Source organism: Polyodon spathula, chromosome 7 (assembly GCF_017654505.1).
Source record: "Polyodon spathula isolate WHYD16114869_AA chromosome 7, ASM1765450v1, whole genome shotgun sequence".
NCBI classification, from domain to species: domain Eukaryota; kingdom Metazoa; phylum Chordata; class Actinopteri; order Acipenseriformes; family Polyodontidae; genus Polyodon; species Polyodon spathula.
The window spans coordinates 47313223-47340835 of record NC_054540.1 but is presented as its reverse complement, the minus strand read 5'-3'; the positions used below and the strand labels follow the sequence as shown (position 1 = coordinate 47340835).

At 40.4% G+C, this 27613-nt stretch overlaps 1 protein-coding gene across 8 annotated transcripts in view; it reads right to left on the bottom strand.

Annotated features, from left to right (window-relative positions):
• Positions 1–27613, bottom strand: part of LOC121318688 (angiomotin-like) — a 51989-nt gene that overhangs the window by 7490 nt on the left and 16886 nt on the right. For 2 of the 8 annotated variants that reach the window (XM_041255623.1, XM_041255627.1), the window contains exons 1-8: positions 18272–18357; positions 15316–15376; positions 12982–13966; positions 8552–8975; positions 3885–4029; positions 3176–3268; positions 2869–3014; positions 624–773 (exon numbers count right to left, since the gene is read on the bottom strand). In XM_041255623.1, coding sequence (XP_041111557.1) covers positions 624–773; positions 2869–3014; positions 3176–3268; positions 3885–4029; positions 8552–8975; positions 12982–13966; positions 15316–15376 — 2004 coding nt within the window. In that variant the 5' untranslated portion in view covers positions 18272–18357. The other 6 variants (XM_041255625.1, XM_041255619.1, XM_041255621.1 and 3 more) reach the window with 6 other exon arrangements.

The window sequence follows — 27613 nt, the reverse complement described above, 5'->3', positions numbered from 1 at the left end:
GACTGGTAAACTTCCCAAAACACATCATCTGCTATTACACAGCTGACCTGGGCCAAGTGACTCACATCCCGACAGCCACTTCCTGTCATACTTCTAGAGCTGAAACACATTCGACTGCCCTCTTACCTTTCACCTAAGCTGAATATTCCAGTATGAGGAAAGTTGCACAAGTCGAAAGCTTTGGCCCGGCCTAACCCTTTTCATACTGATCTATGTCTGAACAGATAGCACAGATAACATGGAAATCACTGTGAGCAAACATTAAGGTGGACTTCAGCTGTCCTCTAGCTGTCATTTTTGTGCAAAACTCCTCAGAAAACAGTCAAAAGCCCACAGCAGACAGCACCCTGCGAATGAGGTAACCAAGACTCACTGCTTTACACAAGTTGACAAACGTTTTGGCTTGGGCCTTTCTTCAAGAGAAATAAATTACAGACTGGAATGATTCTTTCGCAATCATATTTCAGAAGCGTCTTTCATCCATACAGGAAGAGCTTTACAAAACACTCAATTGTTTAGCAACAATAAACATCCAGCGCCCCCTACCTATCACATCCTCCCAAGCTGTGAGGTGAACAGAGCTGATTGCACAGACTCCAGCCCCTCCCTCTCACTCCTCCTACCTGCTGCATCCGGAGAGCCTCGAGCTCTCTCTCCAGCCGGGTCCGCAGCCTGTGCTCCAGCTGCTCTCGCTTCTCACAGGCTGCCTGCAGCTGCACCAGGGCCTGCTGCATCCGCTCCACCTTCTCCACGTACACCTGCTTCTTCTTCAGCTGCAGAAACACACAGCACAGCACAGGGAGGGGGGTTGTTATTGCATAAGAAGCACCTCCAAAGTGGGATGTAGAGGATATCCCATGAACTATCACGGAGCACTGTAGATATTCCAGGATTGGAGAAGGACAGATAACAGTGGAGCCCCTGAAGGGATTGCTATCAGCCATCCCTATGAGTAAAACAACCACAGCACTCCATGAACACGTATTCTGTTTGAATAACTGAGAAATAGATCATGCTTAGCAGCGCAGCAGGACTCGGAACAGCGTGGTTCAGTCCACTTGTTTGGAGTGTGGTGGAGCATGCATAAAATCGACTTTATGCCACAGCTGTGCTGTACCGGCTTCATGCTTCAGTCTTACAGAGATTTCAAGAGTCAAATATGATATAATTACTATATAATAAAATTTACAGTATTACCCTCTTCACCAGGGATGCATACCCCTTCTTGTCCTCTTTATCACTAACTGTACCATAATCCTGAGTGGCATGGCGTTTGTGTGTCTGTCAGAACACTGCAGTGAAATAGGCTGTCTTTCTGTCTATCTTTATAAAGATATCTAGAGAAGTGTTTTTCCAGTTAGGATATAAAATTCTTTAACACAAGGTATTACAAGTAGCAATACCGGGGCTATATGTAGGCCCCGTTTGTCTCCCAATATGTCACTAAGTTTTCTATACACCTGGGGAAGCGCATTCAGTTGTGGTTAAAGTTGGTACAATATATAAGGGTTGGGGTATCTGTCTGTCTGCCTGTATAATTTCCATTTTAACATGTGCACACAGAGATCCACCTTTTCATTTTACTGAAGCCTCTAATTTTGAATTTATAGGAGGGGCAGAGGATGACTCACTCACATGCTTGCAGTTTTCATCACTGCTGTAAAACACATTCCTTGGCAAGGTGTATAGCTGTATTAGGATCTCTGTGAACCCATGGGAAAATGACCAGCTACCAAATTGAAGTTCTGGGTGTTTCATCCCTTGATTACAGCATAGGGCTTAGTACAGTTACTCAACAGGACGCTGGTTAAACATGACACATTTGAGCTTTCAAAAGGTGTTATATTCTAATTTAAAAGACTGTCCCAGAATAATATTTTGTTACAACTACCGGTAAGTATTTTTGTCACTTGTCAAAAGTGCATACATACATACATTATTTAAACCTGGGGTCACTTAATATTTGGTGCCACAGTATTTTGGACAATTAGAAGATTTTATATTCTTGCCTACAGTCTTAATAAAAGTGTATTAATAAACACCACTTGGCTGCTCAAGGTGATTGAATATGTCAGTTCAGTGAGGGGTGGCTCCACTTGCACAGAGTGAAATATAAAGCCGTGGCTGGAGTTTGCATGGCAGGTGTGGACTGTGAGTTCGGGAAGTCCTTTGCCGGGAATTCCAGAGAACGGAATGCGAGGCCGGCCGTGATCCCACATAGCCCTGTGCCGGCCTGTCTCCCTCTCCACAGGAAGGGCGGACCACTGCAAATCCTAGGAACGCAAGGCAGTGGCGACTTGGAATGCCACAAATCACCTGACTATCTGGACAAGACAGCACTGCAGCAGCAGAGAAGAAACAGAGCTGTGGGGGGATTTCCAGCTTTTACTGTGCTGAGAAAAATACATAAATATATACTGCAGACCAGCGTGCCTTCAGTCTAATCAAGAGTTCCAGACATGGCCTTCGTGTTTGAAATGAACAGTCCAGAGCCGTGTTCAAGCCAGATCTTTCTTGTTTAATTGAACCACGGTGTTAAATTAATTCATTAAGGGAATTCATTTTTATTGTGCCACTGCTGTACATATATTTAAACCTATGCCTATGTGTGTGAATATTAAATATTCTTTAAATGTTGTATGTCTACTGGTTTTGAAGTTTAATGCAACTTGCAACTTGATATAGGTATGAAATATTACTGTTATTAAGTTATCAAACTGCTTGTTAAACCTACCAGACTGACTGAAAAAAATCCCAAAACGCTGGTAAATAAATCATTAAAATAATATTTCCGCATGCCTTGCTCTCTCCTAGGAGATAAACAAGGTCCAGCCATTCCCAGCACATTGACCGCAACACTGTTCCTACCTCCTCCTCCAGCTTGACCACTTTGGCCTGTGCGTTGTTCAAAGCCTGGTCTCGGATTTCAATATGTCTCCGCTGGTCCTCATTGGCAGAACGGAGGGATTTCAGCTCAATCTCCAGTTTCTCCTTTTCTCTCAGATTTTCTTTGTCTACGAAAACAAAAAAGAAATGACATAAAAATGTACGTATGGAGAGGATTCTCATTATAGTCACGGTTTCTGATACTCTCAATAGCTTGTTCAATAGAATATCCACAGCAGGTTTCATAGCATTCAGGGTTTTGTATGCTGGACTGGTTGTAGACACTCACTCTGTGCAATGAGCTGAGAGATGGTCTTGCGGTTATCCTCAGAGCCTTCATATTCTTTAGCTGCCAGCTGTTTGTTAGCCGTCTCCATTCGCTCTACAGTTCAAAGAGGAAAATGCTTTGATTATAATAGAACTACATATAAGGTTGTGCAATGCAATCTGGTGTACAGTTAAGAGTTTTGTGTTGTGGGTACTCAACCCCCAAGACTGTATTTCATCAGTTTAAGCAAATAAATAAGCCACGTTCGTACCAGATATATACTTGGTGCTACATCCTTATTCTCCCCCTTCAAGAAAGTCTGAGTGTCTCCAGTATTGGAAAATAGAGTTACAGAAAATTAAACTCGCTGCATGAAAGAGGTATTATTATGATACACAATTCTGAAAGTGCAATTAACACTATGAAGGTTTTGTCCAAAATGTCAGAGTACGTCAAAATAATACTCCTTTTTGCAGCAGGCTTCTTCTCAAGTAAGCCACAGCTTACCCTTTTCCTGGCCTGCATCAAATACTGAAATCCACTTTGCCGCCTGAAAGATTTGCTAAATAATACAAAAAAAAATGGTCTTCTAAGTTTTCTCAAAACTCCAGAATCTTTTTTGTGCTACTGAAATCTGTTTTTAGACCTGTTGCTGTCTAGTAGTACAGAATCTCTCAAGATTTCAGTCGCTGTCCGTTACAGTCTGCTCCAACCGTGACAGAGCTCTCACCTCGGAGGTCCCTGTTGAAGTCGTGCAGCCTCCGGATCTCCCCCTCCAGCTTGTTCCTCATGGCTTTCTCCAGAGCCTCCCGCTTGGTTGACGACTTGGCCAGGTTCTCATAATCCTCGGACACGTGCTGGATCTCCATCTCCAGCTGGGAAAGCAAAAGGGAGCGGGGGGGGGGGGGGGGGGGTTATTACACAGACTTCTGCAGTACATTTATCCTCCACATGGCATAAACTAAGAACAACTGTACTGAAACTAATTATGATTTTTGCTGGTATGAGTGATTTCTAGATTGGTATGACTGCATGCATAAAAGTCTGGTGTAAGTAATGAGACAACATATTAAGACTAATATATTTTCTAATAACCACTTAGCCCCCTGCAACACTCTGCACCCAGTTGATGTAACAAATAAATCAGAAATAGTACACAAAACAAATATGTTGATACAATGCAGCATATGATTAAATAAATATTCTAGTTCTTTCAGACAAAGAATAAATGCACTTTTAATCTCCAGCAGCAGCATGGCATGATTGAATTATATCTAACGGTGAATAGATTTATTTAGAAACTAGAAAGGGTGGGGAAGTAATTACAAATGCAAACAGAACGCTTTGGTATATAGTCAAAAGTGTAGAGTACAAATCTAAGGAGCTTATTATGAGATTGTAGAACGTACTGGTGAGACCACACTTAGATTATTGATTCCTGATCACTAAATATCCAAAAGGACATTGTGGATTTCCATTACATGAGAGTAGATGTTAAAACTTCATGCTGATTTGAACTCGGCTCTCGCCAAGATAAGCACCAACTAAGATGTAGCTTTACAGTAAACTAATGTGATCCATCTGCGTCTCCATTTGCGTTTCTTTCCATCTGATGATGTAGATATCCCTCTGCCTGGTGTTGATGGCTGAAGTGTAATGCTGGCTCCAGGGATCAGCTTATTTTGCCTCCCCAGCGCATCAGCACACACAACGGCTGCGATGTTGGTTCCAGAGATCAAATGCAGTGTGGTCTCCCCAGCGCATCAGCATGACAACCGTCTGGATTAAGCTTAGTAGGGTACATCTCTGTGGTCTTCAAGTGGGTACCTCCCATCCTCTATGTTTCGTCGACTAGCCCACAACACCTCAAGAGGGCTCAACAGTGATTCTGGCGTCCCATCATTATTCCCCACTCAGCTCAGCCTAGCTTACTTACCCATACATCAGCGTTGCTTTCTTTCTATTGTGCTTGAGATCCCCAGCCAGAATTTTTCCGTCTCAACCACAGCCAGTTGCTGCTCTAGATAAGTTCTTCACTGTGCAACACAACTCTTGGCCACTGAACCCGACATCTCTGAGAAACTGGGTTGTAGAGTGTGCCACAAATCCTGCAACCCACCTCCACTGGGTAAACCCAGACTCTCCATCCTCGCTGTTCCGCTTCAGCAGCTAGTTGAGCATAACAAAGTTTCTTCTGCTCATATGCCTCATCCACAGCATCCTTCCATGGCACTGTTAACTCTACCAGATGAACAAGGCATTCTGATCCAGACCACAAGACAATGTCTGGTCAAAGGTTAGTCGTGGCAATCTCAGGTGGAAATATAAGCCGCTGACCAACATCTGCCAGTATTCTCCAGTCTCTCGTAGCTTCCAGTTGTTCTGGGCGAGGATTGATTTTAACATCGTTTCTGGTGGTTGGTCTCTAGATGGAGGAATATTGTCTTTTGTGTGCAATGCTTTGATGGAACTGGTGGCAACTTATCGGTCAAGTTACACTTGTCTTCCAATGCTAAGGCCAAACATCGTAGCACCTGGTCATGGCACCAAGTAAACCGTCCTTGGCTAAGACCCACCTTACAACCTGTCAAAATGTGCCTTAATGTTGCAGGTGATTAACACAAAGGACATGACAGCTCCTCAACCACCCAGAGGTTTAGGTTCTGTCGTGATGGAAACATATATTGATCTGAAACTGATCTTGCTCTGTTTGTTTCATTGTCCATAGGTCTTGCCAGCTGATTTTGCATTGTTCCACACTCTCCCATCTCATCCATTCTCCCTGCTTGGCCTGGGAAACTGCTTTTACACAACTCATCCTCTCCTTCTGCTTTTGTACCTCATTGACTACCAGCTTCCTCTGTTGAACTGGGGTTGCCTTGTGCCATATAGGAGGATCTGAACTGAGACCAAGACCCCCCTCTTCCATGCTGAACTTGCCCCATAATCTTCCACAGCTTTCTTTGTCACTCATTTTCTTCCAGTTTTCAACACAGGTGCTGCCTCCCTTACGTATTTGTCGCGTGAATCTACTAATATAATTTCCAGTCAGACTTTGACTCAATTAATCTCCTCAGTTAGAGCAGAGACTGGTAGCTGCAGTATTCCTTTACCATAAAGTCCCATTCTGCTGAGGCAGCGTGGAACTCCCAACCATTTCCTGACGTATAAAAGGATTAAAGTTTCCAGCTTCTCAACTGTTGTCAAGGAAACCTCGTACACAGTCAGTGGTCACAGCAGTCTTGGCAGTAGACAATACTGAAAGCACCAGAGTTTCAGTTTGCCTGGTAAAGCGCTGCTGTCTATGCTCTTCAACCCTTCCACTGCTTGTTGCCTAACTTCTCCCACACGAACTGTGTCCTTTAGATCCCCATCGTACCATCTCCCAAGACTTTTCACTGGCTTCTCGGATACTGTTGGTATTGCCTCAGTGTTAATGTAAAACCTTTTATCTACTACTTTACCTTTAATTATAGAGATTCTTCTCGATTTCGTGGGCTTGAATTGCATTCGTGCCCATTCAATGTTATTGGTTAATTTGCCCAGTAACCGATTAGTGCAGGCTACTATTGGAGTCATGGTTGTCATTTCATCCATGTATGCTTAAATTGGTGGTAGTCACATTCCAGAAGCCAAGCACTCTCCTCCCACTACCCATTTTGATGCCCTAATAATTACTTCCATTGCCATGGTAAAAGCCAGTGGAGAAATGGTACATCCTGCCATTATTCCAACTTCTAGGCACTGCCATGTAGTGTTGTAAATCTCCAAAGTAGGCTTTTACTAAATCTGTTAATGTCATTGGTAAGCTGAAAAAATCAAATGCTGCCCAAAGAAGTTAATGTGGCACTGAACCATAGGCATTAGCCAAATCCAGGAATGTCACATGGAGCTCCTACCTCTCCTTTTTAGCTGAGAGAGTCTAATGAAGAACAACCAGAATAATCCCAGGGACTAAAGAAACAAGCTATAAAGATATGTTAGGGGAACTGAATTTATGTATCCTAGAACAATTAAGTCTTTAAAATCTTACAAGAAGCAAAAAACTCTCCATTACCAATACGGCAAGTGCAGGACAGAAACCAGGACTGGAGAATGAGCACTGATGGGCTTAATGACTTCCTCTAGTTCATACATTTTCTTATTTTTTTATTTAATACATCCAGTTGGGGCAGTGTTGCAGGGGGACAGGTTAATGGTTACACTCTAGTGTACTAGACATGTTTGAGAGCTCTATAGAGGCTGCAAGGGTGCTTTGAACTTCTGAGTTTTAAAAAGTCACAAGGATGTGATGAATAAAAACAGAAAGAGACATGTAAAGTCACCCTAAACAACAAGAGGAAGATGAGAGTTAGCTGTAACTGTGATACTCGGCAAGGCTTTCTCAATCCCCTCTTGAGCGCAGTAGTGTCGAGAGGGTTATGCTTTTAAGTTGCTTATCATTCATCATGCATCTGGTTATTAAAAGAACAAAGGAAGCTTGAAACAGGACACAAGGTTTATTTCTTTGGAATCCAGGATGGATGAGCATAATAACAACGTGAGGTTCACTGGAAGTTGAAAATGCCGGAAGACACAGATGGACACCATACAAAGAAACAGGACAGGGTTGATTTATTTCCTGGTAGGGGGCTGGCTGTGGCTACACATATCAAAAGAGAGAGTCAGTTTTGTGATGCAAGGATGTTTCTAATATCTGCTAATAATGTGGCCACACCCTGCAGTATGCTTGTTTTAAACTGTATTTGCAAGGTGACGACACAGGTCAATGTGTAAAACAGGAGTGTGTGGGTATAACGTAGGTAAACCTTGCATGAAAATAAAAGTAAAATAAAACATAAAGTACGTTTTCCTAAATATACGAGTCATATCCATCCTTTCTTACTAAACATCTTTGCTGAACAATCATATGATCTTAAATAAAGAATATTAAAACGCCCAAACTTATTGGGATCAGGGGGTGTTTGGATAATTGAATTGTTTGGCTAGTCAAATTAAAAACAGTAACACTGTTAATGTGACTTTCATAATCAAGAAATCTTCTAAAACAAAATTATAATAAAACCCCTTTTAAAATTATAAAATACGGTATACTGTACTATTAATACTAGTGACAGGGGACTGGTTAGCAAATTTTCTACGACAGAAGGGGCAAAGAGCACACAACAGAATGCAACCAAGGGTTCTTTGGATAACAGAGGTGTTGGCTAATCAAGGTTTTACTTGACATGCAGTTAACAGGCCATCATCCCAACTCAAAGAAACAGATTTCTGAAATAGATCCCCATTGATATATGTACGAGCCTTGGCAGTCTCCATTACAGGAAAAAAATGAAGAACAAGTGTCACCCAGTCGTTCTGTATTTATCAATCCATCCCTATCACAACAGAGCTTACCTTCTGCAGTTTGACCACTTTGTCGCTGTACACGTCCAGGTCCTGCTTGAGAACTCTGTTCTCGTCTGACAGAATCTCCACCATCTGCTGTGCCCTGGCCACGATGGCGTAGGGGTCGCCCTGGAAGCAGTGGCTGGGGGGGAAATGCTGCTGGGGTCTGGGGGGCCCTGGGTAGGAGTCTCCCTGAATCTGCTGGCCCCGGGGAGGAGGGGAGGCCAGGCCATAGGGGTCTCCCTGGTGCTGCTGGCGAGGGCCTGGCGAGTAGGGGTCCCCTGGGTACTGGCTCTGGGGATGGGCCGGCCCAAGCAGGGCATTCGTGGTTGGGGATTGGCCCAGTGAGAGGGAGCTGAGGGAAGTCATGGAGGACGCGGGGCTGTGATGGTGGCCTGGCCGCTGCTGGTGCCCTGAACCCTCCTGGTTTTGCCTGCAGAGAGAAAGCAGCAGTGAGGGCGAGGGCTAGTGTCCACCGGATTCTTGTGTCGTGTTGGACAATAATTACATTGTCGATTATCAGCTATTTTTAAAAATGTTTTAACTCCCATTAATTGGGACAGTTGCCCCTGTTAGCAGTTCTTTCTCTCTCACACACTTTCTTTCTTTTGTTCTGTCTGCTCTTCTCTTGCAAGCTTTTTATAATAAAGCCACACCACTGTTCCCTCCCACAGGGGAGACTGTGAAATAACTGACCGATTCCCTGTTTGATTACATGGTCCTTTATAACCCCATCCTAATCCTTCAGCATCTCCTTTTGGACAGGAAGATACAGGAATATCTCTGTAGCAGTGCCATTGATCCTGTTTAGTTTTAGAAGACTGTCAGAAACACTTAGCCAATAATATAATTACATGTATTTAGCCAGTAATAAAATTACATGTAAATAAATAACAAACATTAAACAAACTATTGCAAATATCACAAAAACAATTACTATTCCAAACTTTCTTAAGAGATTCCAAATGCATTCTGGAGAATCCAAATGTGCATATTTGTTGTAATGTATGTACATACAGAGGGATTCATCACCTTCAGGCTGCTAAAAACAAATGTATATATAAACACATACTATATGCAAATCTACTTTGAATAAAAAATGTCCATCCAGAAATGGAAAAGAACTCAAAAAGAATGCATTTGGATACGATATATAATTTGGTGCAGATTCATTATTATTGTCAGTTCCTACTGTTACCTGGCAACAAGATGCACTTTGGAAAGAACCAAGAAATTCCAAATGAGACAGTGAATTAATTTCATCAGAATCATCTTCATGCTTAGTTGCAACACTTACAAGTATTAACATGCTTGGTATGATGAAAATCAAACGAGTGTAGCATTCTTCTGCAATGTGTAATGTGCTAGCTTTGAGGTTAGTCCCGAGAAAGGCTAGAGGCAGTTTTGTGCAATGAAGACTATAAATAAATCCCCAGCTGTGTGCATCTAGCCCTGCATTCTGGGTATCTCATCTGTAATGCAGGAGACAGATATAAACTAAGAGCTGCACCAGGAAAGTACACAATTCCAGAAAGTGGTAAGCCAGCTCGTTGGGCAGGGTTTCCACAGTTTAACCTTTTCTTGTACTAAAAGCATTCTCTACTGTTGGCATATAACATCACTTCTGTTCTCTTAAGATCTTTACCTGAACGTTATATAGATGAAATTACAGCATCATCCATGTAACTGTGAACTTCATTAACAAACTGTAGAACAATATATCATTATCATACATCTCCAGGCACAGTTTTATCAGAGCCAGACTAGTGGTCGTCATTATTGTGAAAAAGTAGGCACTGTAAATGATGTAACAATACATTAACAACACAATCCCCTAATGTTACAATATACGGTAATATGTATCACGATGGCCCTGGTGGGCTTCTGTGTGCGATGTGCTTTAAGATCAAATGATTAATGATGGATTATCAAAAATTAAATGATGTGGGAAGAGTATGTATTCATACTAATGAGATTTCGCAATCAAGAAGCATTTGTTGAACTACAATGAACCGTGTTGTGCTTTTGATCTTGTATCACAATACAAACAATGCACACCTCTATTACAACGCCATATATCGAATTTTAAGCTACACTCACGCTATGTGGAATATTAAAGTTTTATCCAATTGGATTTTTTTTTTCCTATCTCTATTTGGTCACCCTGTGAAGGCTACTGCCAGTACTTTTAGTTGTGGGGGTGGGGGGAAGGTTTTAGAAGGAATGGATCAGTCAAATCAAACTGTGGCTTATTTACTCTATTTATTGAAATAATTCCATTTAGTTTAAATACTGCACAAGAACATAAGAAAATGTACAAACGAGAGGATGCCATTTCGACCCATGTATGCTTGACTGGTTCCTAGTAGCTGGTTGATCTCAGAAATTTGGTTCTTAAGGGATCCAAGTGATTCAGCCTCAACAACATGACTAGTAGCCCATCCATATGCTCTCTACTCTGTGTGAAGTGTCTCCTTGCCTCTGTCCTAAGTCTATATTCACTTAATGTCAAGCAGTGTCCTCAGGTCCTGGTTTCTGTGCTGTGCTAAAGTATTGTATAGGCTTAACCATGTCAACTCCTTCAGAGATTTTGAGACATACCGAGTAAAACAAGATTAAACTAAATAAAAACTCTTAATATTGTTGGCAGACATATTTGAAAGGGAACTGCCCTGGGGAAAATGTCATTAGTTCCTGCGCTCATCCGCAAAACACAGACTCAAAAGAAAAATTTGAATTCTCTCAAACAAAAATTTACTACCTGGTATACCGTAAAACTAAATGTCTCTGGCGTTCATTTACAATATTTGCCAGCAGGCCCGGCGCACATTGGAGGCCGGTGATTATTTGAGGCCTGTATTTATATTAGAACACTAGCTTCACGTGCTTCATGCGGTCATTGAGAAGCCGCTAACACACAACCTTGTAGCAACATCGTAACTCAATTTAAACATTCCAGCAACTTTGTGAAAAGGTTGTGTGTCAGTGGGAACTAAGTGTTTTGTTTTATAACAAAATTACACTGTATTGTACACAATGTAACATGAAAGCGAAAGTATTATTAGTCTTTTTATATGCACTAGTTAACAAGGTCACGGTATGCAAAACGTTGGAAAATGAACAAGCAGAAGTACAAATTTGTATTTGAAAACGGAATTAGATCTACCATTGTTAATTAAATCCACTAAGAAAGCCCTGTAGATATCAGAAAACAGGCGTGTAGGTTATGCTTACAGCATGATAAATAATAATAATAATAATAATAATAATAATAATAATAATAATAATAATAATAATAGTATATATTTTTAATTAACAATAAAAGCAATAACTGCGTTAAAAAAATATGCATTACATGTAGGCCTACCTTAAATTACATTTTCTATTATTACTTATTAATCCTGAGTCATTTCATCGCTGTCACTTATTAGCAGTTCATACGCTCAAGCACCTCCTCATCTTCCTCAGCTTCAATAGCAATGACAGAGACCCGGCGTTTATTTACAATATTTGCCAGCAGAGCGGGCGTGTATTGGAGACAGGTGATTATTTGAGACCCGGCAATTATTTTTTTGTTTCACGGTATGTAAAGTGTGGTACTGACCTAGATCAGATATTCAGCTCCAGGTTAGGTCTGGTAACTATTGTTATTCAAATGCTAGAATGCCGCTGACCCTTGAGGTACCTGGAGGTTGAACAGGTGTATTTGCTTTGCCTCATTTCAAACCACCACCACAGGAATGTCATACCTGATGACTCATTACTCGTTTTTTTTCAGGACGCTTCCCTTGAATTATTCGTCCTGGGCTTTAAGACACTATGCATCTTTATATTATGTTTTATTGCCAACACCCTTTTACAGATGTCCTACTTTTCCATACTTCTGAATTTCGTCAACCTCATAAAAGCTCAAACAATACTGCGTGGTGAGAAACCCACAACCGGAACGCTAATTTAAATAACTGCCTTTATCTCCTGCTCATCAGTCTTATCAAACAAATAGGAGAACAATGACAATCCCCTGGGACTTCCCTAACATTTGCATTTTTTTCATTGTGTTTTTATTTGCCTAAAGGCAAGAAAATAGAAGTTCCCATTTAATTGATCGACCAATTGTAAAGAATTTCAGATTCAAGAGGCATAAAACTCTGGGTAAGGAAGAATTAAAGCAAAAGGCTGTGACTCTTTGTGCAGTGGATGAAAGCAACAATTGAACCTACACACAGAACTAGATTACCATAAAGGCTCAGTGAAGGGTTATTGGGCTGTACAGTGGTAGCTATGCAAGGACGAGAGGGGTGTATTTTTTACGCCTGTCTACCTGGGCCATTCATACAAAACGATCACTGGTTCAGTCTAGCAATATTGTATCACGTATCCTACATGGTATAAAAAAGGCGCTGAATCAAGATGACGTTGTTATTAAAATGCAGAATTACCTGGGAGCCCTGTACTCTGGTGGGGGCTGGTATCTCATCACTGGCATGTCAGCCCTGGCCTGCTGGCTCATGCGGTGCTCGGTGTAGTAATTCCCGTGTTCCTGAGGCTTGGATGCCATGGGCAAGGTGGACATGTTCTTGAAGGGGTAATCCGGGGGTGGGCCCCTGTGCTCCATCCCTTTCAGAGAGTGTTGAGAGTGTTGAGAGTGCTGGGGCTGCTGCCCGCCCTGGCCCCCTTGCTTATAGAAGTCCGCTCCCGGTGGTGTGTTTTGGTACAGGTCCGAGGAGGACTGGGCTTGAGGGGAGAGTGGGGCACTGGTGACTGGTGAGTGGGCTTTCACGCCACTGGTTGCCAGAGAGAGCTGCATGAGTCTCTCGCTAAGAGAGCGGACATGGCCCTGCTTCAGGTCCTTCAGCCCGTCGTCCTGATGAACCTTCCCAGGGCTCACCCTCTGCACAGCCGGTCGCCCTTCTGTCCTCAGCTTCTGGTTGGTCACCCCGGTCACGTAAAAGGCGGCACCTACAGTGGGCGGCATCTGTTGCTGGCCCCTGAAGTACTGCGACTGCACCTTGGCCTCCTCGTAGGTGGGCAGATCCTCGGAGTTGGGACCCTGGCCGCCCCGCAAGGTCAACTGCTTCTCCATCGCGTTGTTGTCCACCTGTAGCTCCTGGCCCTGGGGCTCCTGACGGGCCAAGTGGGGGACCATCTGGTGGTCCTCTCCTGGGGGGCCCACTCCCGCGTAGCCGATCCCGCTCACCGGGCCCTGCTGCTGCTGCTGCTGCTGCTGCTGCTGGTGCTGGTGGTGGTGGAGAGCCAGGAAGTTTCTATTCTCACTGGGATTGCCATAGCGGAGCTGCTCCTGCAGGAGGCGCTGTAAGACGGTATTGTTATTGTTGCCGGAAGCTTCCTCCGTGGTCCTCATGTCAAACTCCTGGAAACCGTGGACTTCATGGAAGGAAGAGCTTCTGCCGCGTTCCACGTGCCCTAAACGGGAACAACAGTTTGGAAACAAGTTACTCCAAAGAGTTCAGGTACAAGAACCCAAACAGGGTGCTGATCTTTCAGCTAAGCTGTGTCACAGTTCTTTCATGCAGAAACATTTTTTACTCTTGGAAGTCCTTTGCTGTATTAGTTGAAGGTGAAGCTTAGCATTTTGACAATGCTCATATAAGGTAAACGTTTTTTTGGATAAATAGCTTCTGGTATCAAGGAATACGGGGCACACTTGATACAGCAAAACCTGGATACAAAACGTGATTTTGCAGGAAGTGCTTCAATTTCAACAGTAATGTTTACTGTATGGTTTCAAATGACGTTAGACGTTATTTACAATAATCTTGACTTGTTCGTCACGTTTAAAAAAAAAAAAAAAAAACAGTCTTTGGTTGAATAGGATTTACAAATGAGTTTTGGAGCTCAGTCTGGGTGCTCACACCAGCTGTTTCCAGCATTTACTCTCCGAGATCCACAGCCACCAAAACACTCATTAGGAAGTGGTGATTAAAACCTACATTTTGTGAACTTCTATAAAAGGAATTTGCTTTGCTTTGATGCCATGTACAGTACATCCGAGTGGATATTTACTCTAACTATATCTCTAAATATGCATTTGCCAGGGAAAGTGATACTGTAAGCAGTATTCAACAGCTCATTAACTCTCCCAGCATGGTGCTAGAAAACGGGGAGCCGTTTCACTTTGCAGACACTAATATATCTGCGCGGTGAGCATGTGTGTGTGTGTGAGTGTGTTCTCCTGATGCTGTTGGAATGTGTTGTAAACCCCTGAACAGCTCATGAGTCATGGCTAACCCAGACCACTTCTGAACTCAAGTAGCGTCTGGAGACACCATGGAGCTCAGGAAACCCCCCACCTCCGCCTCTTAACAGGCCTGGGGGATAACGTCCAGTAAAGAAGTGTTTCAACACTAATTTAAATACACATGTTGGAGCCTTAGATAGACCCAAGCATAGCTTGGCAGGATAAAAAAAACACACACTTCATAATACTGCCCTGCAGGAACAGACTGGTGTGTATTCCTACAGAGAAGTCAAAAGAAAGTCATTTTAAAACAATGCTACATTAAGTTTAAGACTGCTGCCGTTTTCCATATACATTTACCTGTGCCTCCCGTAAAGTAACAGCAAAATCCTTTTAATGTAAAACAATTTAAAATATGTGTTTGGATCAACATTAGTATTGTACGTGTACACACACACACACACACACACACACACACACACATTGTACAGCACTGTAGGGTGAACATATATGTACATGGTGAGCAGCCTTAATGCAAATGCTGTATCAACAAATAATGATTGGGAAATATTACATCTATTTTGTTCTGTAATTCTTCTCATTCTGAAGGAGGAGGAAGTACTTGTCCGAAACATCTGTGGTGAATAAATATTAATGTCACAAATCATGTGCTGGTTTCATTACAGCAGCTTATATTTCATTGCCTTTGTCTGTCTCCTATCTACCTGTTTAAATCTCACTCCCTTCACAAAAAACAAAAACACTGTACCGTAGAATATACATCTATATATCGTCATGTGCAAATGTATTAGAACACCCCATTGCTTCTGTACGTGTTGTGCATGTAAGCAGTAAGGCACTTCAGGGTGTGGGATATACTCTAATATCCACACCCCCCGGGTGCGTTATAAGGCACGAGTTGAAGCCGAGTTGCTTTAACCGCCCAGGGCATGTGAATATTAGAGTATATCACACACCCTGAAGTGCCTTATTGAGCTTATAAAATGGCTCAAACAACATTACAAAAAATAAATAAATAATACATAAAAACATGTTTTAATGAACAAAAAAGTCATTTTATTAAATATCCTTCTACCTCTGCCTGACCTTAGAAAAAATAGTCCCTTAAAACATTTTTTTTTTTTTAAATGCACTAATTAAAAAATAATGTCAGTTGTTGAATTGAAAATTGCCATTGAAAGTGCAGTTTTGATTTGTTACACCTTGTAATTCTTGGTTTATTCATTACATTTTAAAGTAAAATATTACTGCCCATTTTCATCATGACACAGCACAAAATGAGTCTGCCTTTAAATCATGCAGCACAAATAAGACTGCCTTTATTTTAAATCATGCAGACCCTTCCTCACAAGACCTGCAATAGTTTCAGGTGAGAGTGCTTTTTTTTTTTTTTTTTTTAAATCATCCTTTGTTATCCAGGGTAGTAACAGGAGGTATCCATACCAGATTTGTGCTACAGCTTTACAGCGGCGAGAAAGACGTTACAGTATTTGCATGGAATACCTGATTACTTATCAAACTGACTTTACAATTTACAGCTTGGTAACGCAGAGAACTACTGGGCCGGAACTGTCGAGATGAATTTATAAATGTTCAGCATCAGATCACACAGCTGCGCAGGGGGTGGGTCCAGAGGCAGCAGGCAGGCAGACCGAAGAACGGACAGCGGGGAGGGACCCAAATCTTAAACTTTCAGCTTTTCACAAAGAGATATTTTTGGGATAGGGAACCCCATAGTTCAGGGAGAAGGAACAGAGCGATCAGAATGGCGAGTGTTGAATTTATTTGAAGACTTAAGTTTGCTTTTTTTCACTACTTTAATTAATCACTGGTGACGGATTCAGATTCATTCAATATCTCATGTACACTTCGGTTTCCCAAAAGTTCAACATTTACATAAATCCCATCGGTCATGTTTACTGCGATAAATTTCAATATGTCTGCCGTTTTTGTTTTTGAATTCTAGCGGTATGGATATCTGCCAGTGATTTGCCCGTTTTTGAAAAAAAGTGCCGACCCATGGGGATATGCTGTAATATCAACACCCCCATGTGACCTGTTTTGACCAATCAGGATAGAGTATTTAAAATACCCATTTTACAAATAAAATCAAACCACTGGGACTGAAAATCCTGGTAAATTGTTAGTGATTGTATATTTTAATTGATAACTTTAATAGGCCACACAAGCAATACACTTAAAATAGTAATAGAAAATTAGTACATAGCCACTAATGGAAAAATGCATGAGACTTTTTAAGATGACTAATTAAAGCACACGGGTGTCTATTGTTTCTGTATCATTGAATACTGACCGAAAATTGAAATTCTCACCCCCAGAGGTTTTCATGCTGGTAGGATATAAATGACAAACCTTGAGGTGTTCTAATAAATGTGCACACTACTGTATATATAAATGTGCACACTACTAATGACAGCGAGGGAAAGGGAAGTTCATAGAATAGCTCCATGGAAATGTGGCTAGGTAAAGCTATGAAGGCTAAACTAGACCTTGACTAGGATTGATCCCACAAGCCAGAACACTTACCTAAATGTGGCATCTACTTATTACATTGACTAATAGCTTTCTGTGTACTCTCACTATCAGGAAGCAGTGTGTTGACAGGTGTGTTTACACATTCACTGTTTGCATTCCCAAAAGGTACTTTTAGCTGTGGTGACCCCCCCCTCCCACCCCATGTCAATCTGGGACCCAAACAGGCATGAAACCTCAAAAAGCAAAACAGATATTTTAAAAAGGGCATCACACTCCCCCCTGCAGCCCCCAAATGGTGTTTTTGTTGATAACCTTTTAAAGAAAGTTCTCCTTTAGGTAACCTTTATAAATAAGTACTACAAAAAATGAGGGTTCTACACCTTTAAAAATGACAAAGAAATGAAAAGAGTGAAAAAATCATTGAATGAAAAAATCAGTGACAGTCAAAATCTGCTTCCCATGAAAACTTAAGTTTCCAAACTACCTATTACTTTCTACATCCCTCAATGAAATCACTTGCATGATATTATTAGCTTAACAGATAATTCTGAATACAGCCTAAAATCATCTGTTAATCTTCACAGGGAAGTAAATTCTGATATTACACCTGAACACATTTTAACAGCAGAAAATAGCAAACAAAATACAAAAGTGTTACAAAACTAACGACAATGTGTAACTGGCAGTATTCACACTAATCACCTCTCCATAAAACAGGGGTAAGGAATGACAATTATTTTATACAGATAAACTACCTTCCAAAAATCAGGCTGGCGAGATTTTAAAATTAAAATAATAATAATTCTAGGAGGGTTTAGTTCAGTGCCAAATTTTATTTTATTTTTTTAAATACATTTTTCATAAGAATTCACTTTTCAAAATTATGATGTTATATTGTTATTTAAAAACACTGCATCACACAGCACTACAGCAGACTTTTCTTCCAACCCTTTCCCTTGTTAAACCTTGCTTCCTGCTTGCCTGTGTCTCACTGCCTCCCGCCTGTCACCTACCTGCCTCTGTCCAGGTGCGCTCAGCCTCTTCCTCGGTTATTACAGAGAGCGCATGCCGGAGATACCCAGACTCCTCACAGTCCTGCTGCCTCAGAACCTCCTCGACCCGCTCCACAATGCACAGCCGTTCCGCGATATCCTTCACACCCAGGGACTCTGCAACAGGAAGCCACACATACAGACTAGAACAATGGAGTTTTCCTAGGGGGTGGGGTGCCCTGCTAACCCTCAGTGTTCGGGTTAACACGAGGATGGGCTGAACTAAAAGCTTGATTAGGAAGAGGTAATGTCGCCACAGTACAACTTCAGACACTGGGGGAAAAAGAGAAAGAGGGAAATACCAGTAAGTTTCTTCCTGTTCCTCCCAAAGCATTTTAATTTTGCAGCTGTGTTCCTGGAATGGCATCTGACAGGATAACAGCATAACAGCTACACTATTCACAATCAATTGCAAAAAAAAAAAAGTGATAACTTAGTATTAGCAACATTAAATACAGTGAGGTAACGCAACAATGTCGTAAACGAAGGCTTTGGAAGGAAAGCTGATTAGGAATATTATTAGACAAATTGCAGCAGGTATGGACTGCCTCAAGATAACAACAGTGTATGGTAACTGTGTAACCAGAGCGTGGGAAACTTTAAAATGTGACATTTGACAAAAATCCAAATAGCAACAAAACAGAACAAAAAATGAGTTCACACAACTACCTGCCAAAAAGAAAACTGGATCCGCTCTGGGGAGGAACGCTGTCAACTCATTTATTGTTTTATTCAGAATGGAAACAGTTATAAGTGTCTATGAAAATAATCCACATTAGATCATTTGAACACACATTCATCGACTGTAAGGTGTTTTTAACCTAAATGTCATTGATTGTCCATCTCTTTTGGCAATTAAACCATGTTAGTATAAAAAATGTTATCCACTTTGAAATAGGCGACAAGCAATCGACTACTATAGATTTGGTGGCTGTGTTCTCTTTGAAAAATTCAGTTTTCAGCTGAATTGGAAAACAAAGCAATTATTAACATTTTGCTATGTTTTAAATGTTAGCTAGTTTCAATATGCCTCTAATACTGTATCTAACTTAGATGCTACTCTGTAATACACAAAACCACAGTGAAAAAACTACAAAAAAACGATATAAAATGCTCTTTCAAATGGAATTTCTTACGTGACAGGCACTATGCTTTTTGTTTTTTTAGCCGCATCTGTGTTGCACCTATGATACTATAACTGATTTTGGAAAATGCATGTTAAACAGTTGTGGGTATGAGCAAAAAAATACCTCACTGATACCCCTTTTATTACTAAATATGCTGGTACGCCCCGAATAGATAAAAGGTCTACTATTAATGAAGAATGACTGGTGTAATGTGTGTTCGCCATTTTATTCAGAAAACCATTTTTAAGGTAAAAACCAAGAAGAAAATATCCTTGCAGCAGGCACTGTATCTGCAGGGTTGCTGAACTGCAATGGTGATTGATGAGACACATAGCCCTTCTGCACTGGAAGAGGGGATGATTATCTATTCAGGGATACCTAGATATTTAGTAAACACTGGTATGACAAGGAGAATACATCCCTCACCCTGCATGTTGGGTTATCACTGCTCTTGTAAAGCAGCTTGCTCATTTAAAAACAACTGGCAGAGTGGACAATTATCTAGTCATCGTACCGAGATATCTTGTAAGCAAGTAGATTGGGTGGGGGAAATGAATGCCCTCCTCCCAAGCACCACAAACCAGCAGTGGGATCCAACACTTTAAGGGCTCTGCATAGTACAGCCTCTTATCTATGGCTTCCCACTGCAGTGTTTTAACTGTGGAGCATTGAAAGAACACCTGTTTCTCATCCAGAAAAATAATCTGTAAAATTACACAGAAGAGAGACTTTGTTCATTCCCTTCCCTTGTATCGTCCAATCATATATTTGAAAGTATAAACCCTAAGCCAAATATGTTTGAATGTGACAGGAAGACAAGACAAATCTAAAATCTATGGTTCATTGGTTCAAAAGTAAACAGAAGGGAAAAAAACACTTTCCCAACACTATACTCCCTGATTTGCCTGCAGCAGTTAATATGTATGACACAAACAACCACATAAACACAGAATACATGGTGCAACATGACACAGAACTGCATTCCTCTGCTTAAAGTCACAATGTAGGACAAACTGTATAAATCAGGGCTAATAGTTTATTTCCAGGACTGTCTGCAAAATGCAGAGTGGTTTGTAATCACCGAATCCAGTCATCTAGAGTATAAAAAAAGAAAATAGGAGTGAACAATTCTTTAACAGCCCTTATAAAGGTTTATCATAGCAAAAGCATAGTGAAAGTGTGGTAAAGCTTGGGTAATCATTGTAAAGTCCAGAGAGATATGGTAAAGCAAATCGAAACACATGGCAAACCACGGTAAGCTACAGTAAATGCATAGTAAAGCCTTTGGAAAACTGCAACATTTACAGCGGTAAACTTTTATAAGGGAGACAACAAAAAAATGACATTTATTTCTAAGGTCTCTAAATAAATGTATCTAGGTACTTTTTTCATAATCTGATACTGTACATTGCTGCATTAATTTGAAAATGTGAACTAGAAAAAATTTTAAAAATCCATTCTTGTAAAGATATCTGGTTGATAGATTCAAAGTAATTACAATGGAACATAATTTTACTACGCTTGCCTTTACCTAATCAATATTACTAAATGCTACAGGAAAACAAAGAATAGCAGTAATTCCTGTTCATTGTTACCTGGTTCAAATAAACAAGCGCAACCAAAAAACATGTGCCCACAAATCTTCAAAAGTATATCCAGTTTACAATGGAGGATTATAAAAATCTCAAGTCTAAATCTTTTACCAATTATATCCACATTTTTTGTTATTTCAGTTTTACAATGTCCAGTATGTTCCCCTTGAAAAGTCATAGTAATGCAACACTACAGCACTCACCCGTTCTGAATTTTTTGTTTCTTGTAAATGCTCCTTTACTATGAAACTTCCCAATCCTTCGCTCAAATCTATAGCAGAGTTTATAGATCTTTACTTACATATCATTTCTCACTCTATAGAGCAGCAGGTGTCCTGTTCCTAAGAAGCTGTTGTAGATTAACTAGCCAGGTTTAGAAATTCCTTCAGGTGTGGTTTGTGGACAGGTGGGTGTGAAGCCTGCCAGCCTGTCTTCACACCCTCATACCAAAGCAATGGAGTGACTGTTAACAGTGCCAAGGGCACCGCTTCCCTGTTTATTAAAATACATCACTGGTTAAACAAGAAATCAGAAAGCTGCTTGTGCAGCACAAACCACCACAAACAAATTGATCACTTTAACATTTAAAAAAAAAAAAAAAAAAAAAAAAGTGGTTTCTTTCCACTGGTGTCATCTGCTAAAAATGTGATTCATGGACCGTACACACGGTTTGTGTCTTTCCCTACTTTCAATGTACACAAAAAAGAAACTAATTTAAACCCAATTTCCACTTTACTTCACCCTAGGCTCTTAAACCTCCAAGTCTACACTTTCCCACAATCACATTGTTTAGTCTTCAGTGTGTTTACAGAACCAAAAGGTATTTTAGCTGAACAGAGACACAGGCTTCATGTCCTCTAGAAGCATTCTTTTCCCTGTGTTCCCCTAAACCAGACAGCAAGACTCTTGAATCTCCTCAGAGCAATATATAGTTCAGGAAACAAAACAGAAAGACATTTGTTCCAAATAGTGTTCTGTTATACTGATAACATGTTACAGGAAATACTTACTGAGCTTGAGTGTACACATCATGGAAGTAGATTTAATACTGTGTTCTTGTTTTTTTAAACCTGAGAGAAAACTCAGCAGGAAACTGGAACAATGTATGAATTGTATGTTTAATGTTTTTCTTTAAAATAAAATGTGTTAGTTGTTATTATTGGGTCCCGACTCAAGTGAACCAAGTCCTGCAAAGTGTTTCTTTCATTTGGGCTAATGATGGGAAAGGGTTGCAGAGTAGGTGCAAGTGCAAAGGAAGATCTGTGGACCTCCTATCTCACCACGGCCCTGAATATCAAAGCTTTTCCGACCATCGGGGAGGGCTTTTGTGGCAATGGTTTAACTTTCGGACTGTTTTTCTTGCAACAGTCAAAAATGGCCAGGAAGGACAAACCCCAATTCCGACAGGATGAAGAATGTTTTGCAAATAAAGTGGGTGCCTAATTAACTTACCCCCGTGCAAAAATTAGAAGGGGTAATGTGATCGGATTGAGTATCTTCCATCTAAAGAGATTCTACCTGTTTCAAAGAGTCCTAATGGAGATGGGAATCTGTTTCAAACAGGCTCCCTGCTAAAATAAAATGGGTCTTCTGTGGGTGGAGAGACTTTTTGACTATAATAATGGTAATGGTGCCCAATGTGTTGCTAGGGATTACTGCGATTTTAGAGGATGAAAGGGATAATGTAGCTGCCCCCTCAGTATGGTATCGCAGCCGAAAGTATACCCCACCAGTGTATTGCCAACGGGCAACCTGTTTGGTTCTTAACAGAACAGCAAGTGCTACAAAGATATCGAATGGATAAAGCTACGATATTGTACTTCTGTGATGAAGAGGATTTAGACTCAAGCACTCTGAGGGGTCCTGCATTGCCAGTATCACTCGCAGCCCTGTCATTCTTTACCACGTGTTGTTTGTATGATATCCTATTATACACTCACGTGTTATTCGTTTTCATAAAGTGCAACCAGGTATGGAAGATATTTTATACCAAAATGAAAAATAAATAAATACATAAATAATGTCTATGTATTTATGTATTCATATATTTTTCATTTTGGCATAAAATATTCATCATAACCGGATACATGAAACTATAATTTAATTAACACAGAACATACATTTACAAAATTAGGCTACTTTAAAAATGAGCTCTAACTTCTTTTTTATTCTTTCTCTGTCCTGACGTATTAGTTTTACTATTACGTTCTATTAAATGTATCTTCTTTCTCCATATCTCCTGAAACACATGTCTGTTTTGTTTTTCTCCGCCTTTACTACCTTTCAACCCCACCTGTCCATCAATTGAAATCCTGAAAGGACGTCTTTTGCATCATTAACATAGGTTTCTCATTTACATATAGAATAGTTATCCCGCCCCCTTTATGTAAATTGCACCCATTCCACCTGTCGGAAAACAGCAGAAAAGTGTTTCATTTTATGATGGAAACAACATTTGGGATAAAAGTCGGGTTAAAACAGACTGAGACAGTGAATTTCGGACAGTCGGAAGACACTTATAATATTCAGGGCCAATGAGTCTGAAATTTGCAAAAATACACGTTTTGATGATCTTTGATCAAATGTTTCTCCACGTGGGGAATGTAATAACGTTAATATAAGGGAGATGTCCAGCTAAACTGGAATGACCCAATTAATAAAATATGTTCCTTTTATTGAAGGCTTCATGATGTTTAAAACAGGATAAAGAAAGGAGTCTTGTAGCTACTCCACAAATGAGGATAGCCGTGCAACACCCAAAGCAGTCGAGTGAGTTGTTTATCCTCGAGGAAAAGAACGTTCTGGAGTGTTCTGTTTTTATAACAAGTACAATGTTTGGAATTAAAGTATGATCAAATCTATAGTTAACCATTCAGATAATTATATTCCTTAGATCAAGCTCCACACCGGCTTAGTAAAATATTGTAATTTGGAAAAGTGTAATTCGGCCGGTCATTTTGTTGTTGAATTTGACAGATAACATACTGCAGAATCTAAAATGAGATCCGGGAAGAAAAATACTCACTCAGGACCACCGAATACAAAACAAGTAATTTGATGGTAGATATCTCAACGCTTGCTGTACCATACGATGATACTGTGTCTATAACAGTGTTATAGTGTCAGCACTGCCTGTTTTTAAAGTCAAAAAATGCTCAACACAATTAGATGGTTATATAAACCGTGTTATGAAATGTTTACAGTAAGCCCACATCATTCTCCACATGCTTTCAAATACCCTGCAGTCATCTTCCACAATATTTGTATTTACTGTAACTAGAAACTACTGTTCTTTGTGTACGATCAAATGTTTTTTTATCCGCTATAAATCAGACTTACTTGCAGAAGAGAAACACACTAACCTATTGGTGGCGTTTTATGGTCAGGTTACATTTTGAAACACAAAACACCACCAATAGTCTGAGTTTCTTGATTTCCTCCCAACACTATTTTATATTTATTTTGCTGGTAGTTTCGCTAGTTGTTTGCCACACCTCCTCCTACTCTATATTACACTTGGCCCCAAGCAACAACTGCCACACCACACAACTGGGCACATTCCATACAGTGCCACACATCAAAGACGCAACATAAAAACACAGCAGTAAGAAATAAGGAGGCTAATAGGCCACCTTCTTTAAAACAATTCACATCAAGGTACACCGTGGTGAGGAAGTCAGCTGATCTCCTTGTGTTGCTGTGGAAGATCGAATTCAAAACAGAATAAAATGATTCAATCCACAAAGAGAAGCTGTGTGCCCCTGTGAAAATGCTGCTTTAATTCATTCACTCTCACTGAAGGAACCCTCCTAGCAGTGCAATAACACAACCAGAACTCATCTACAGCATGTGGTGAATTCCCCATTAACTACACTCAATGCCTTGTAATCCCTTAATAGGCAACTCATCCAGAGGCCCACAAATGCATTGTGGCTCCCCAAAATGTTATTCATTCCCTACCAATTACGGCTTGGGATATTTTTTCTTCATGTTACTTCAAAAGCTGGTTGAACTACAATGGTGAATGACAAGACAGAGCTGACATTGCACACTGTACCAGTCTTGAAATTCCATGGGGACTCACTCAGCCCTTCTGCACTGGTAGCATATAGATCCCATTTATTAATATTTTTACAATTTTTTGAAGAGTGAACGAGTATCTATTCAGGAATGCCAAGATATTGAGTAAACAATGGGTCCAAATGGGGTTAAAGGGCAAACAATGGCCTACCCCAATCATTTACCGATTGGGTACTGCTGCAGTTTTTCAAAGAAACTACTGTACGTTAACGACTTCCGTACATGTTCACAATGTTTTAAAGTCATGGTTGCGAAGTATGGTTTAAATTTCATGAACACAAAGAAAAGCAGTGGATCAGAATCTAGATCTATAAAGGGTAGAGGGCCGGTCTTCTGCTCCCGTTTGACATTATGAATGTCTGGATACAACCGTTTGGTCCCTAAGTTTTAACCACCAAGTCTTTGCAAGATCTTATTAATGTACAAACAATTTCAATCAGCTCTCTGTCTGTTTTACCCAAATTATTGACATATATTGCAAACATTGTACTGTAAGACAGCGAGAGACAAAAATAGTTAAAGATTCAAAATAGATACTGTACCGGTCAACTGAATGTTGCCAGGCCCTAAAATTTTGCCTGGCAGAATACCTTGAATGTGAGAGAAATACAAAGCAAAAGGCAAATCTTGGCTAAGTGACTACAGTCTACAGAATGAAAAAATCTGTATCACCTATGTGAAATGTGAGCGTCAAAAACTGACATGAATTCTCTTCTGTCCTGCAGTAGATACACCCACCCTTCTCAGGTCAGATCAAAGACGTCATTCAACTTCATAGAAGCAATGTTCAAGAAAACAGCAACTCAAGCTGCTGCATATGCGGTTACCTGTCACTGTCTGAGAGACCCAATTTAACAGCACTGCACTTTCCTGTTTGGATTTGTTACTGTTAATTATAATAATTTATACTAACATGTATGCAGTTCTTGTTAACTTGTGCTGACTAATTGCTTTGGGAAAAAAAACAAGCTTGTTTTGAAATTGAAATTTCAAGAGAGAGAGAAAGAGAGGAGGAGAGGAGAGATGCATATGAGAACTGAGCAACAGGAAATGAAATATTCCAGCTCCAGGTAAAAGTGACAATCATCTAGAACTTAGACACTCAGTCATCATTCGAAAAGCAAATCAAACTTGTATGCTGCTGCCTTCACCAGTGTCCCATGATCAAAATCTTCAAACGCACAAATTCAGGCATGTAATACATCTTGGAAATACAGAAGGGGGCACAGATGCCTCCATTTTCTTATGTATTTTTCGAAGTGTTCGGTATCTATCTCTAATCAAGTTGAGTGTGTATTTCATTCTAGCACATTCTTTGCTTGTCAGGCGTACAAGCGAAGCAAGTCGGATCAAAGTTCAAGAGTAAGTACACTCTCAGCTTGATTACAGATAGCCACCGAACATTTATAAACACATTACAAGTCATTAATCTCAATAAAAATTTTAAAAAAACTTGATTTTAATGCACTTAATCCGTTTATATAGATCCTGTTGTGATTTAAACGTCATTCTGAGGGTGAGACATGAACTCTCAATATTGTGCACTGTAGTTGCTGCTAATAGAATTCAATGAGGATGTGACTTATAATTATTATTATAGGTAATGAAGTACAGTCTCTTGACATGACTTGCCCATCAATGTGTCAAGGTAAAAGTGTGCAGTGCAGAGCAATGAACCTTAGCAGGTAGCATCAAGAGAACATGGAAAAGGATTGTAGTTGTCTGCTTCATTGAGGGCACCATCTTAGCAGGTCTAAAGGTGCTCAATGTGTCCACATGATCCAGTAATATAGGACAATAAGTGGAATGTCACTAATTCACTTTCACCGGAATGACAAATCACAATGAAAGCCTGCTGCTGAGTGACAGCACATCTCACTTTTGTTTCATTAAAATCCAGGAAGTTAAACAAAACAGCTATGCTCAGATATAATCGCTATAACATGTTGTGGCTGACCGGAGAAAACCATCTCCCTTGCTAGCATAATAACCTTGACTCCATCTCGGATTTTATCAGACTGTAAAAATGATATCTGCTTGCACACTTTATGTGCCCAGTATCTGAATAAATAACATTTTGTTTTACAATGTATTATTTTTAAATTTTCCAGTAATCGCAGCCTACAAGGCACGGATACGAAAATAATTCAAATAAACAAGATGAGAACCAGAACACAACTGGAGCAAACTTCTTCCCTGTAAAAGTACATTTCTTCCTAGAAACCCATGATTTCCCATGAATTTACCACATTATAGTTATTGTTAGCCAAAGAACAAAAGATTTCCAGGAGATAGAGCTTCAGCTGCCCCTGCCCCTCGTGTTTAAGAGCAGTCTTAAACACAAGTGTTTTAGGAGGGTTTCATGCAAAGTGGCGCCTGGTAACTCAGCTAGCTGGAGCATTTGCCTGCTGTCAGCATTCTGAAGCCCTCCACAGGCATTTTAAGCATTTTCCATCACCAGGACTCTGTATTATGTGGTTTCCCCGCTCACTGACTGAGTCCAA